This window comes from Pangasianodon hypophthalmus, chromosome 8 (assembly GCF_027358585.1).
Source record: "Pangasianodon hypophthalmus isolate fPanHyp1 chromosome 8, fPanHyp1.pri, whole genome shotgun sequence".
NCBI lineage: Eukaryota > Metazoa > Chordata > Actinopteri > Siluriformes > Pangasiidae > Pangasianodon > Pangasianodon hypophthalmus.
In genome coordinates this window covers 1,899,646-1,913,058 of record NC_069717.1, presented here as the reverse complement: position 1 = coordinate 1,913,058, position 13,413 = coordinate 1,899,646, and the positions used below count along the sequence as shown (strand labels likewise).

The 13,413-nt window shown below is 39.5% G+C and overlaps 1 protein-coding gene across 1 annotated transcript in view; it reads left to right on the top strand.

Moving 5' to 3' along the window:
- Positions 1 to 4,305: 4,305 nt before the first annotated feature.
- The window catches only part of obscna (obscurin, cytoskeletal calmodulin and titin-interacting RhoGEF a), a 56,779-nt gene continuing 47,671 nt past the window's right edge, over positions 4,306 to 13,413 (top strand). Inside the window, exons 1-13 of the mRNA XM_053236049.1 lie at positions 4,306 to 4,538; positions 6,293 to 6,362; positions 6,451 to 6,717; positions 7,456 to 7,617; positions 8,263 to 8,367; positions 8,468 to 8,734; positions 10,152 to 10,421; positions 10,500 to 10,766; positions 11,279 to 11,542; positions 11,619 to 11,885; positions 11,957 to 12,226; positions 12,313 to 12,579; positions 13,083 to 13,349. Coding sequence (XP_053092024.1) covers positions 6,356 to 6,362; positions 6,451 to 6,717; positions 7,456 to 7,617; positions 8,263 to 8,367; positions 8,468 to 8,734; positions 10,152 to 10,421; positions 10,500 to 10,766; positions 11,279 to 11,542; positions 11,619 to 11,885; positions 11,957 to 12,226; positions 12,313 to 12,579; positions 13,083 to 13,349 — 2,680 coding nt within the window. The 5' untranslated portion in view covers positions 4,306 to 4,538; positions 6,293 to 6,355. The remainder of the gene's footprint in view (positions 4,539 to 6,292; positions 6,363 to 6,450; positions 6,718 to 7,455; positions 7,618 to 8,262; positions 8,368 to 8,467; positions 8,735 to 10,151; positions 10,422 to 10,499; positions 10,767 to 11,278; positions 11,543 to 11,618; positions 11,886 to 11,956; positions 12,227 to 12,312; positions 12,580 to 13,082; positions 13,350 to 13,413) is intronic.

Below are 13,413 nucleotides of genomic sequence, written 5' to 3'. Positions count from 1 at the left end.
TGAAGTCTCTATCAATAAATACTCTCTGATACTGGTTTGCTAGGTCACAGACTAAGAGCACCATCAGTCCAAAAACTCTGTTGTGGAGGTAATATAGTAAAAAAGCACCTAGACAATACAAAGTGCTGTTTTTTTTAAAGTGCTAATTTAGGAAGAGGTGAGTCTTTAGACGTCGTTTGAAGACTGCCAGTGACTCAGCTGTTCGGACATCTAGGGGAAGTTCATTCCACCACCTTGGCTCCAGAACAGAGAAGAGCCTTGATGCAGGTCTTCCTTGTGCCCTGAGAGATGGTGGGACCAGTCGAGCAGAGCTAGAAGATCTGATGGAGCGTGGTGCAGTGTGGGATGTGTTAAGCACTTTGAGGTGTGTGGGTGCTGGTCTGTTTTGGCTTTGTAGGCGAGCATCAGTGTTTTAAAATCAGATGTAGCAGCTACAGGAAGCCAGTGGAGGGAGCGTAGCAATGGGGTGGTTTGGGAGAACTTAGGAAGGTTGGAAACCAGTCGTCTCCTTGAATGTCAAAGAGAAGGAATGCAGAAGAGGGAGAAGGCAAGAGGACTGGAGCTCGTCAGAGGGGAGGTTGAAGTCTCTGAGGACAGTAAGAGGGGTGCTGTTGGTAGGGATAAGAAAGTCCCCTAGGGGACCAGGAGGGAGGTAGATGACTGATGAGAAGGAGAATGAGAAGGTTGATCGGGGAGGTAACTGGAACTACAGTAGTGGATGTAGTTCTCTCCCTCTCTCTTCAAAGGATGAGATGTTGAAATGAAACAGGGAGAGAGGTGTGAAGCACCATCTCAGAGACAACAGCAGACCTGTACCACCACCCCTGCTAGCATCTCGTGGAGTGTGAGAGAAAGCATAAGCAGAGGATAGGACAGCCGGTGTAGCTGAGTTCTGTGGAGAGATCCAGGTTTCAGTTAGTGCCAGAAAATCAAGAGAGTAATGAGAAGCTAGAGCTGAGATGAAATCAGCTTTCTTTACAGCAGACTGGAAATTCCAGAGCCCACCTTCCACCACTGTTTGAGACTGAGACAACCGAGGAGCGTAGATGAGCTTACTGGTAGTTCGGCCTCTGGTTTGTGGATGAGAGCTTCTGGGACTGTGAGAGGTGACAACAGAGGTGGGTTTGAGGCACGTGTCTGCAGCCTGGTCAGGAGTGGGGTTAATGGAAATAGGGCTGAGAGGGAACACTTAAGTGAACAAGAAGAAATAAACACTACTAAACCTGGCACTTTCTATCTAAATTTATGCGTCTAACTGTTGCAGAATATGCTTCTGACCGCTACAGACACGTAGAGGACAACCTTCAATATATCTTAGTAAGCTCTGCCCATAATTCACACCTTAAGGGAGACTGAAACTACTCTTGATTAGCCATCTGAGAGAACTAATTAGCATACACCAACAGACACTTCCAGGCAACACTACAGAGTCAACAATAATATACAATTCACCAATTCTAGTGGCAAGACTCTACATCCAACTGAGTCAAGTAGATAGTACACAAAGTCAGAATCCTACCTTAACAGTAGAGAATAAATTCAAGACAGAACAACTTAAAGCACACTGTAGAAAAGAGGAGGAGCTCTAAAGGCAATCAGAGCATCAAACATTCAATCCATCTGACCAGCCTCATTACTTAAACGTCATATAAAGACCACTATATTTGTTTTAAAGTATCAGTTAAAACACCAGTTAATTGCCCAAAAATGCACAGTTTTACACTAGTTGCATACAACCTGAGGCAATGTGTATTGCTGTTTTATTTGATTAAAGTTGCTAAAAAAATGTTTCTTATGTGTTAGGATGAACACACTTTTGACTTTTGAGTCTTTTAAACTGATGATTGTGTATATAAACTGTGTCTATAATACAGTGTCCATGTTGTACCGAAGTCCCCACAAAGCCAGTGTCCCTACAATGTCACATTTCCATCAATATGTGTTTATTACTTAACTAGTAACTCAACTAGTATAATTAGAATATCACAATCATGTAGAATATCACATACATGTAGGTTACAACTAGAATTCGCCTGATAGCACCTTGTTTTACATTTCTGAATGAAATTTTTCACTCAATTCACAAATGATCTGACACTCTGATAGTGGATTTACAAACACATGCTATGTCCATAAATAATCATCAGGTACACATGAAGCAAAAAGGCTTTCTTGTTCTCTGAAACCTACACCAGAGCTAGGAGCTATACGTAGTGGTGAAGAGACGGTATGTGACCCGGGAGAGTTTCAAGGTCGGCTAATAGGAGAAGGGGATTTGGGGCTTCGGTTAGAGCCGCAGCTCTGTGATTGGTCTCGGGTGAAGCTGTGAAACCGAGACGCTCCCCTTAGACGGGGATTTAAGAGATTATCTCAGAGCAACAAATGGACAGGGACAGTGTTCACAGCTTGCAGCTCACAAATACAGATACATGTGTGTTTCTGTCATGTTTGCTCTCTGAACTTCCTCATTGTTACCTATAACTAAAGCACTTTCGTGTTTCTTTCCGTTTGGTAAGAACCATCATGCACCACCATATTGATTTGATGCTCTAAAGGTCAGGTTCTCCGTGTTCCTCGTCGCATGCCGATGGTGTCACGAGAAGCATTGCTCAGATCTGGATTTGCGCAATCTCTGCTTATATTTAGACCTGAATAATGATTGCTGGACCTATAAGCGTCCAGGCGGATGATATATTTCCATCATTAACACCACATCTGGAGTTGATTCTGTACTTGCGTACACACTCGTTAAGACGCCTGTCATCATGGAGGAAAGAAACAGGACCGCAGGAAATGTGAAACTCATAACAAAGTGCTCCAACCTTTAAGGCTTACATGCCGCATTCTGCTGTTTTGTCAAGGTCTCATTTCACCGGTCCACAGCATGCGGCTATTTTTAATGTGGCGAGGGACCGTTAATGGCGTCCTGTTTTCTTTTCATTATTTAACCAAGCCTTCAGGAGTCCACTTGTCCATACCTGCAGCTAGCAATAAGGCCAAAACAGACCAATACAACACTACAGAGGATTTAACTGATCCTTTCTTACAGATAAATATTAGATTGCTATGACGATAACTCCAAGTACTCCAAGAGAGCGGGGTATTAGATCATTTCCAGAGCAATAGATTAGAAATAAACCATTCTGATTAGCGTGGTAACCCTAAATTGTATGTTAATATGTCATTGAAGCTCAATCATATTCACTGACCACACATAAGATTTCTAAAAACACTGGTATATTTGCATGTGTATGGAAATAAGTGCTGAGTGATGACTTATCAGTGTGGTAACCTTCCCTGACCTTCCCGTCTAACCTCTCTCACACGGGGATGGATCATGTAACCTGGACTACGGCGGATCCGATGAAATATGGGTCATTAATGAGCAGAGATACACTGCGTGCCACTCGTGCTCATGAAACCATCCAAGAATTCATGGCTCAATGTACTTATGGAGCTATAATTCTACACACACAAAACCCAACACCTACAATGCAAAAGAAATATCTTGGTGAAAACATCATAAATATAATATTTAACTGATCTGATAAGTACATTATTATAGAAGTATTATAAGATTATTCAACCCATTTCTATGGATGTTCTATAAGCTAAACAAAGTAGATTTTTAAAGTAACAAAAAAAATCATTCAGTTCAATAAGATAATTTCACTTGATTTAACTTTACAAAAAAAGCCAAAAACTGCCTAAAATTCAGCTGAATTTAATAATCTCAGAATAATCTTTGAATATTCTCATAATAATAAATATTAGATAAATTTGCCTAATATGTTTTTTCATTTGCTTATCTATCTTTTTTTGACTGTTTAATATTTCAGTAATGTCATTTCAACAACAACAAAAATGTCACCTACACTTTTACCCTCATCAAATAAATCCAAATTCTATCAATATGCAAATTGGAAACACCTGCAATCCTACATGCCCCGCCCCCATCCCTGGTAAACCCATGTTGCACGTCCGTGCATTTGCATAATGGCATGTGATTGGTTCTTATATTTTATGATGCAATATGATGATCTTCAGCTCAAAAATGGCTGCAGTGAAAAAGTTTGTACCTTGACCAGTTTATTTGTCAAAATTAAAAAAAAAAAACAACTGGATAAAAAATAGAGAATAGATAGAATAAAGATTAGAGTGACATGTTGTTTGTTTCTGTTGTTTTTGGCAGGAGATTGGTGATGAATAAATAGTCCAATAATTCGAACTCTTCAGTGTGTGTATGATCTTAATAACACACAGGCTTTGCTTGGTGCAGTCCGATACTCACTTGTTGCTATCTTTATGGATAATGACGTGCATCTATTTTAAAAAAGAGAGTGTGAGGATAGACATGTCAGCTGTTCAGCATTAGGCTTTAGTGTAGCTGAAGAAAAAAAGAGAGAAAACACTTTCTGCTGTCTGGTAGCTCGGGGAACGAGGGAGTGGGCGCAGGACGACACAGGAGACTCTGGCCAAATTTTTTTTTTGTTGATCTTTAGGGATTTGTGCAAAACCTTCGGCTAACAATGCAGTGGGTGAGTAATACCATGACAGTCAGTTTATACAATCAGTCATCAATGCAACATCTTGTTATAATATTCTGCAGAAGTCTAAGCATGAACTTTGCTGGTAGACAAAGTTAATTTGCAGAAAAGTGGCTCTAGATTTTATTTTGTACCAATTTTATTTATTATTGTGAAAAAAGCTGCAGGTTATGGTAATAAACACTACCAGTAATTTCAGAGTTACTGAATAAAGTTAAATGTCACTAACCTCACAGTATCATGTTAATGCCTTGTGTTAATACCATATACTGTTCAATCATACGTTTTTATTTGTTTATTACTTGTGAATAATCCAGAAAAAATGTATAAAAACATATGCTGTTGTTGTTGTTGTTGTTGTTATTCAGTGAGCTAGCTCGTTATCATGTGTCAGTTTATACAGCATCGCATTTCTCTTTTGTAATCGTCATTAGAGTTCACCTCTTTCCCTCTTTCCACATTGTGATACACTGAGTAATTAATTAAACAAGCTCATCACAATTTATAGTAAATCTTCAGGTTATTAAGTATTTATGCTGCTTCCTGGAATTCTGGCCTGAAACTGAACTCTGAGGTACAGGTGTGTGTGGAAGTGCTTTTTTCTTTAAAATTTCACCAATTCTGAACTTAAGCTTAATTTTGTTTGTATGATATCAGCTCGAGTGAGGAGCAGTATCAAGTCCAGCACCCCGTCTGACAGTTTGATTATTGCATCCACAATATGTCATGCTGAAATTTATGTTTTCACTGTAAATACACTCAAAAAACTATGAAAATCCATTAGAGGCCAGTAGTAAATACATAAACATGACATTATTAATTACTTAACAGTATTGTCCCTTTAAAGACTATGAAAAGATTTATTTTTTCATATGGAAGTACACAGAAGAGACTTGATCGAAGATTTTACTTATCTCAAGGAGTGAAATTTTTATGGATAAAGTTATGAATTAAATTACAGAGAGCTGTAAGCATAGCAGATGAGTGCTCGGTCAGCTTATCCTTCAAACCATGGGAACTTTTTCTTTAGAGAAGAGCTCATCATTTAACCAGAATGTTGGCATTTTATTCATTAATATTAATTCAACAAATCAAAATAGCAAATTCAATTGATAAAAATGATAAAATTGATAAAATTACCTACATCCTGTACACACATTGGGATCACATGACCTCAGTTTTGTGTTATGGTTTAATTATATAGCACACAAGTAACTTTTGGCACACAGTAAAAAAAAAATTAAATAATGGAAAATAATAGGATGTGCTGTGATGCACTGCTAAATAATGAGCATGGAAGCCATTTTGTTGAATTAAATCAAATTTGCTGTGATTAATGAGATAATTACAACTAGGACTACTGCAGCAATATATTGGCAATGTATTATACTCCTATTAGATTTATTTTAATGTTATCCATCTTTGAGACACTATTGAAAAACACAGTGTCAAGAAAAAACAATCTAGCAACCTCATTTTAATAATCTGAATGCAGAGCCCAGAAAATCAATTGTGTATACACCAGGGCTTAGATGAAACTGGAGAAGTCTCCCTGGCTTGAGTTTGTTCCTAAACCCTGTTCAAGCCGAGTGAAAAGGGATCAGTAAATGTTCATAGCAGTAAAATGCATGGATGAATCAGCAGAATACCAATCCTATAAGATCATATCCAAGATTTCAATTAGTTCATGGATATAATTGGTATTTTATTTAAATATATTCTATGTAAATCATTTTTTTCACTAGGAGAGGAAATGGTGACCCAGGTGGAAACTGACACAAGCTTGTGAGTGAATAGACGGCTTTACCATGGCTTGTAAGGACCATATTCGTTTGGGGTAACACTTTTTCACTTTTTTGAAAAACGTGTGGAAAAGCTTACTCATTCATTGTTTGCTGTTTAGTGAATAAGATTCAGGTGATCAAAGGTCTTGAAGATGTGACGTTGTGTGAAAAGGAAGCCTGGACGTTTGAGGTGACTCTGACTCACGCTTATGTCCGAGGCGTGTGGACGAGGAACGGGCTGCCGTTCAAATCGAAGCCCACGTGTCGTATCGCAATGCAGGGGAAGAGACACACTCTCACCCTGACACGTGTCTCGCTGTTAGACATGGGTCTGATCAGCTTTCAGGCGGAAGGAGTGGAGACGTCCGCTAATCTCACTGTCACAGGTAACAACCTGCAGCGACATCTTATGAAACTGATCAAACATAACTGAATAAGACTGAATAAGTCCACTTGTCCAGATTAAAAAACTGTGTGTAAGCGTTGATATTGGGAAGGATATTGGATTGTTTTCAGTCTCCAGTGTCAGTGTTTTGTAACAATCAGAGGTAAATTATTTGCAAGTTAATTATTATAAGAGGAATAACACACTTCAGGACATTCTGATACTGGAAAATAATAAACTTTGGGGTTGTAACAGTAACTCTACTTCGCATTGAGCTGCATTATACCACCCAGTTGTTTTATATTCCTTATGTAATGCATGGGAATATATAAAGCTTATATATAGCTTGATTATTATTAAAGCAATAATTTGTGTGGTGACATGGAATGTTTTATATAAAATAAGTAATTATGTAAAATAAAACTACTGGATCAAAAAAAAAACCCACTACAATATGAGATTGTTAGTCTGGGCTTGTTTTTTTTTTTTTTTTTTTTAACATTTTGTAGCAGATATATAATTATAGAATAACAGAGAAAATGATCAGATTGATGGAACTGCATGGGAATAGGGATAGCATGGGAATGGCAATAAAATGTGCAGGCAAACTGTGATAATGCGATTGAAACCATTTTAAAACAGTCGTAAATCCAAAATGGAAAAATTCTATTTCAATAATTAAAATTCATTTTGAGACATTTTTATTTTCACTTTAATTTTCACTCTTCTTTTCATCCAGCCAGAGACATACAGATCCTAAAACATCTTCAGGATGTCAGCGTGACAGAAAGGGAGAGTGTGACGTTTGTGTGTGAAGTAAACCTGGAGGACGTGGATGGAAAATGGTTCAAGAACAGCAGCAGGATAAAAGCCGGAGACAACGTTAGAATTAGGCAAGAAGGTAAGTGTCGGTGTCTGAATAGTTGGTAGCTTATGATTTATACCATTTACAGCACTTTTGAATTCTCCATTCTGATTGGTCAGGAGGTGTTGATTATTCTTCTATAACAGCAGCTCTGACAGTAGTGCAGCTGCATATCACAGGTTTATATTAATGTGCTCGTTCTAATATGTTATTGTTTCTATAGTAACAGTTCATTCACAGGGACCCGTATAGCGGACGCTCCACATAAACAGATTAAAAAACGTGTGTAATCATTGATATGGTGGAGTTTTCCGTAAGGAGTCATTTATTTAACATTTATGGACGGAGTGTCAGTGCTTTGTAACAGTCAGAGGTAAAGCTGTAACTTTTAAGTTTTCCGACATCTTCAGGACAGAGGAGTTTACACTTTGCAGTTTCTCTGTAACTTGTTTCATGGGCGTTCCACAACATTAAATGTAACTATAAACAGATAAAAACTAAATGTCGTTCTTTAATAAATACAAATTTGTAACTGTTGGTAAATTGCTTCAGAGTGGTAACAGTAACTCCGCTTCATCACACCACCACATCATTGATTATTTTGCTATAACATCATGACACCAAGTGTCATTTATTCCTTACTTTTGTAATTCTTATGAACTTGTCTCCAAACATAAACAGGAAAAACTCACTCACTGACCTTCAAAGCTGTCAAGCCAGAAGATGCTGGTGAAATCACCTTCACAGCAGAGAGAGTTTCATCAACAGCAATGCTAAGAGTGAAAGGTAAAAATCAATAATGTAATATTTAAAAAAAAAAAACGTAGCCAATCATAACTTTGAGATGTGTAATGTACAAGGTTTAAAACGGAGAGATGTGTTTCAGAGCTTCCGGTTCAGATTGTGAAACCACTACGAGTGAAGATTGCCATGTACAGACATCGCGCCCTGCTGGAGTGCCAGGTCTCCCGCGCTAACGCTGAGGTCACGTGGTACAAACGGAACAGAGAAATTGCACCCAATGGGAAGTACCAGGTTATTAGTGAAGGTCTTTACAGGCAGCTGACCATCGAAGAAGTGGGCTCATCAGACGAGGACACCTTCATCTGTGATGCTGGTGATGATAAGACTTCTTGCCGACTCTTTGTAGAGGGTGAGACACTTACAGTTGGATCACTTACAATCTCAGAATGAAAAATTAATGTCCTTAGGTCTTTGTGACAATATGGCGTCAATATACTTATAATTAACAAATAATAATTAACAATAACAATTGCAATTTTCAACTGCTCATCAGCAAAATAGCGTAAGGTATACTAACGCAGAATGGCTAGTTAGTTAGTATGATTTCACAAGATAATATGGGCAATGTTAATGACTTTACAATCTTACATTCATTCTTCTTCAGTAACTTCTTTATCCTGGTCACATTCATGGTGGATCTAGTCTATATCAGGAACACTGGGCGTGAGCCAAGAATACACCTGGATGAATATACGCCAGGTCATCACAGGGCACTCATCCAGACCTAGGGGTAATTTATTATAGTCAGTCCACTTCCTGCCATGTTTTTGTGAACTGGGAAGGAACTGGGGAACCTAAGAGAGAGGGGAGAACATGTGAAACAGTAACCCAAGCTCGGGATCAAACCAGAGACCCTGGAGATGTGAGGCGGCAATGCAACACTTCACAAGTCATGGACCGTAGTTCGACTTAAATCAGAATATTCATGGTATCATGTTTGGTTTGGATTTTAGCTTATGAGATTCAGTTTTAACATGTTTTATATTACATGTAATAGGGGTGTAGCAGAAAGTAATTTCTTCCTTTCTTCATGGTGTGTGAATTCTGGTTGTGAATTCTCTTGTGGGACTGTTTTTTTAAATCCCAGTTTTTAAATCCCAGTAAATGCAGTTGTTTTCTATGTTTTCAACCAAATTTAGTGGGTTCTAGTTCACAAACTGCGTACTATAAACAAAGTTTATAGTAATTTTAAGCACTAATTTTAAATTCCTAATTTTAAGCACCATAACCACGACTACGAAGTTACTAAAAATAAAAAAGAAAGCAAAAGGAATAGTGCACCTTCTATTTGTATCTGTGTTTGTATCTTTTTAGAGCACATTGTCTGTTTATTCTGAATGATGGCATCATATACAATTACATTCCCAACATGTTCATAAGCTGTGTAAATCATTATTTCCTACACTCAAACTATACTAATCCAGTCTGGTAATTAAAGTAGCTCCACCCTTTCCTCTACATTTAAGGCATTTGGCAGACGCCCTTATCCAGAGCGACTTACAATTATCTCATTTATACAACTGAGCAGTTGAGGGTTAAGAGCCTTGCTCAAGGGCCCAGCAGTGGCAGCTTGGTGGTGCTGGGATTTGAACTCCTGACCTTCCGATCAGAAGTCCAACGTCTTAACCACTGACCTACCACTTCCTCTAACTGCCATTTAAGACTAGAATTGAACAGATTAGAGACTTTTGATGTGAGGGTGTGTGACTTGAGTACAACACAAGCTGGTACCTTTTACAGATTCTAAGTTATGCCTGTCCTTCCAGAGCAGGCTATCAGTATTGTCCGTGGACTGAACTCAGTCGAAGTAATGGAGCCTAAGGAGGCTCGCTTCAGAGTGGAGACAAGCATTAAAACAGAACGAGCCCCTAAATGGACTTTGAATGGGGAGCTGCTAAGTTCTGGCCCCGAGGTGAAGATTGAGAGGGAAGGAACTTCACACAGACTCACTTTCACCAACACCAACAGCAACATGTGTGGCATCATCCAGTTCAGCTCGGGGAAGAGCAGGTCGACGGCCCAGCTTACTGTTACAGGTAAAGAAAGCAAAGAGGTGATCCAGAGATCTGTATGTTACTATGAATTAATGTGTATCTCTTAATTTAACCAAACAGAGCGCCCGCTGGTGGTCACCCAACCCATTTCAGAAGTGGAGGTTAAAGAGAACTGCTTGGTGACTCTCAGGTGTGAGTTTTGTCCTTCACCAAGAGTGGTGCGCTGGTTCAAGGGTAGAACTCCTTTGCTGGCCTCAAGCAAGTACAAATTGAGGCAGGAGAAGAACCACGTCGAGATGACCATCATGGGTGTGAAGGCTGTAGATGCAGGGGAATATCGGTGCCTGGCTGGTGGAGCTGAGAGCAGGGGTCGAGTCAACGTAGAAGGTATGGATCCAAATGTTTTCAATGGTCAGTTATTTCCAAAGCCTCCGTGTTGCCTGATAGTTTTAATCAAGTTTTATGGGGTGAAGAAAATACTCCTGAGTGGTGCAACAGAAAAGTGTTCATCCTATCGTTGGGAGATTGTGAGGTCAAATCCCGACAATGCCACAGCCATCCATGGCAGGGGCCAAAGGAGCAAATTTGGCTGTGCTCTCTTGGTGAGAGGGATGGCATTGCTCTCTTTCCCCTGTCAAACAGAGCAGCACTAACTAATCGTGGGCTTGTGTATGCAGAAGAGGGCAGATCGGCTTTCCTTTGAGTACGACACAGCATGGGCAGCAGTATGAAATGATATGGCGGGTGGCTTCACGACTCTCAGATGAAGCATGTGTTGGTAGCTGTCCGGCTGTTTGATGTCATATGACAGCTGGTGGATGGGAACTGGAAAGTGACCAAATTGGAGAATTTGGGGGGATGCTGTTATACTAAGAAACAATTAAGTTTTTTTTTTGCAGTGAAACGTCTGAAGATCACACGGCATCTGGAACACGTAGAGGTCGAAGAAGAAGGAACAGCAGTGTTTTCCTGTGAGCTAAACCATGAGGTACCGAGTGTCCAGTGGCTTCTCAATGACAGGGTGATTCATGCCAGTCAGACAAACAAGATGCAGAATTCAGGCAAAGTGTACACACTGGTCCTGAAAAGGCTTACCCCGCAGGAGAGCAGGGTGACTTTCAAGACTGTCGGCATCAGCGAGTCCACCATACTCAGGGTCAAAGGTGAGGATTGTGTTTTTATTTATACTCCAATGAGAAATCCAACAAGAAATTTATTTGGTGTGTCTCTCTTGCTCAGAAAGGCCAGTGGTGTTTCTTAGATCTTTGGAAGATGTTGTGGCTGAGGAACGTGGCAAAGCTTGCTTACAGTGTGAGGTCTCCAAGCAAGTAGTAACCCCTGTTTGGAGGAAAGATGGTTCCGTCCTAAATGCCAGTGAGAAACATGAAATTCTTCAGTTGGAAAAGTCATTATCTCTGATCATTCACAAGCTCAGAAAAGACGATGCTGGGGAATATTCTTGTGATGTAGGGACTAGCCAAACAAAAGCCAAGGTTGTCGTTCGTGGTAAGTAATTATCTGACAGAAATGACATTTCTAGTAATTCCAGTTGACTTCCCTCTTTCATTTTTTTTCAGATCTGTACATCATCATTGTCAAGCGCTTACGGACAATTTCCATTCTTGAGGGGGAATATTGCAGTTTCGAATGTATTCTGTCACATGACATCATTGATGAACCCTTATGGACATTGAATGGCCAGCTGATTGTCAGCAATGGTCGAATCCAAGTTTCTAACCAGGGGCGCAAGTACGCCATGAACATCCAAGAGGTTATGATTACTGATGCTGGGGAAGTGGTCTTCACGATCAAGGATCTCAGTTGCAGGACCATGCTGTTTGTCAAAGGTATATCATACATCTTGATTTTAAGGAGAGTACATTGTTTTGGTTAACTATAAAATTGAGCAAATCTTCTGTGTCATCTGTTTCAGAGAAGCCTGTACGGGTGTTTAAGGACATGGTAAATGTTCAGGCAGTACCTGGAGAAGATCCAGAGCTTAGCTGTGAGATTACCAAACCTGAGATGACCATCAAGTGGTTGAAAAATGGCCGGTTGATCAGGTCTAGTTCTAAGTATGAAATTATTCAAAAAGGCTATTTGGTTACACTAGTAATCCATAATGCAACTGTAAAGGACTCTGGAGAGTACTGCTGTGAGGCCGACGGAATTGCCACTAGGGCAAGGTTAGAGGTCAGAGGTAAGTGCCTTATTTATTGGTTGATTAATTCTTTAATTATAAAATGGGCTTGTTGCTGCAAGTGCAGTAATGTCATATTGTGCCACTTGTAACTACGTGAAGTTATGATGAAATATATGGAGGAATCATTCAACATTAGGAGATTTAAGATACCTTTTTTAGGGCAACTATTATTCTGGTTGCTGAGTCCAAATCAGAGCAAAATGTGGTACTTTTTATTGGTTTGCTTTTTGGTATGTTTTCTCACTGCATATACTGTAGGTAAACTAATCAAACAACAAAAAGCATTGGTCAAGGGGCATTTAGGGCTAAAAATGCAAAATGAACTAAGTAGGTGCATCTAGAAATCATTCAAATTCACCTGAGCACAGAGAACACAGAGCCAGCACTCAATAAATGATTAGATAATTATAGAAATAACAAGTTTGATTCACTTCCTGCAGTTGCCTACTAAGATTTTATAATATACTGTATGTCCAAAACTCTCCCTTTCTCCTCTGTAGACTTACAGCACACATTTGCTAAGGAGCTAAGAGATGTAACTGCAGAAGAAAAGAATATGGTAGTCTTGGAGTGTGAGACCAAAAGACCTGCCGCTAAGGTGACCTGGTTAAAAGGCATGGTGGTGCTTAACTCAGGTCAGAAGTACCTGATGTTGAAGAAAGGTGTTGTCCTCTCACTCACCATATTCAGCCTTGAGAAGGGTGACAGCGATTTGTACACATGTGATGTTGGGACGATGCAGAGCAGGGCTTTACTTACGGTGCAAGGTAAGGCTGATATGCAACCTTCTTTTTAGCATTTGCTCATATGAGGAATTCTTATAAACACTAT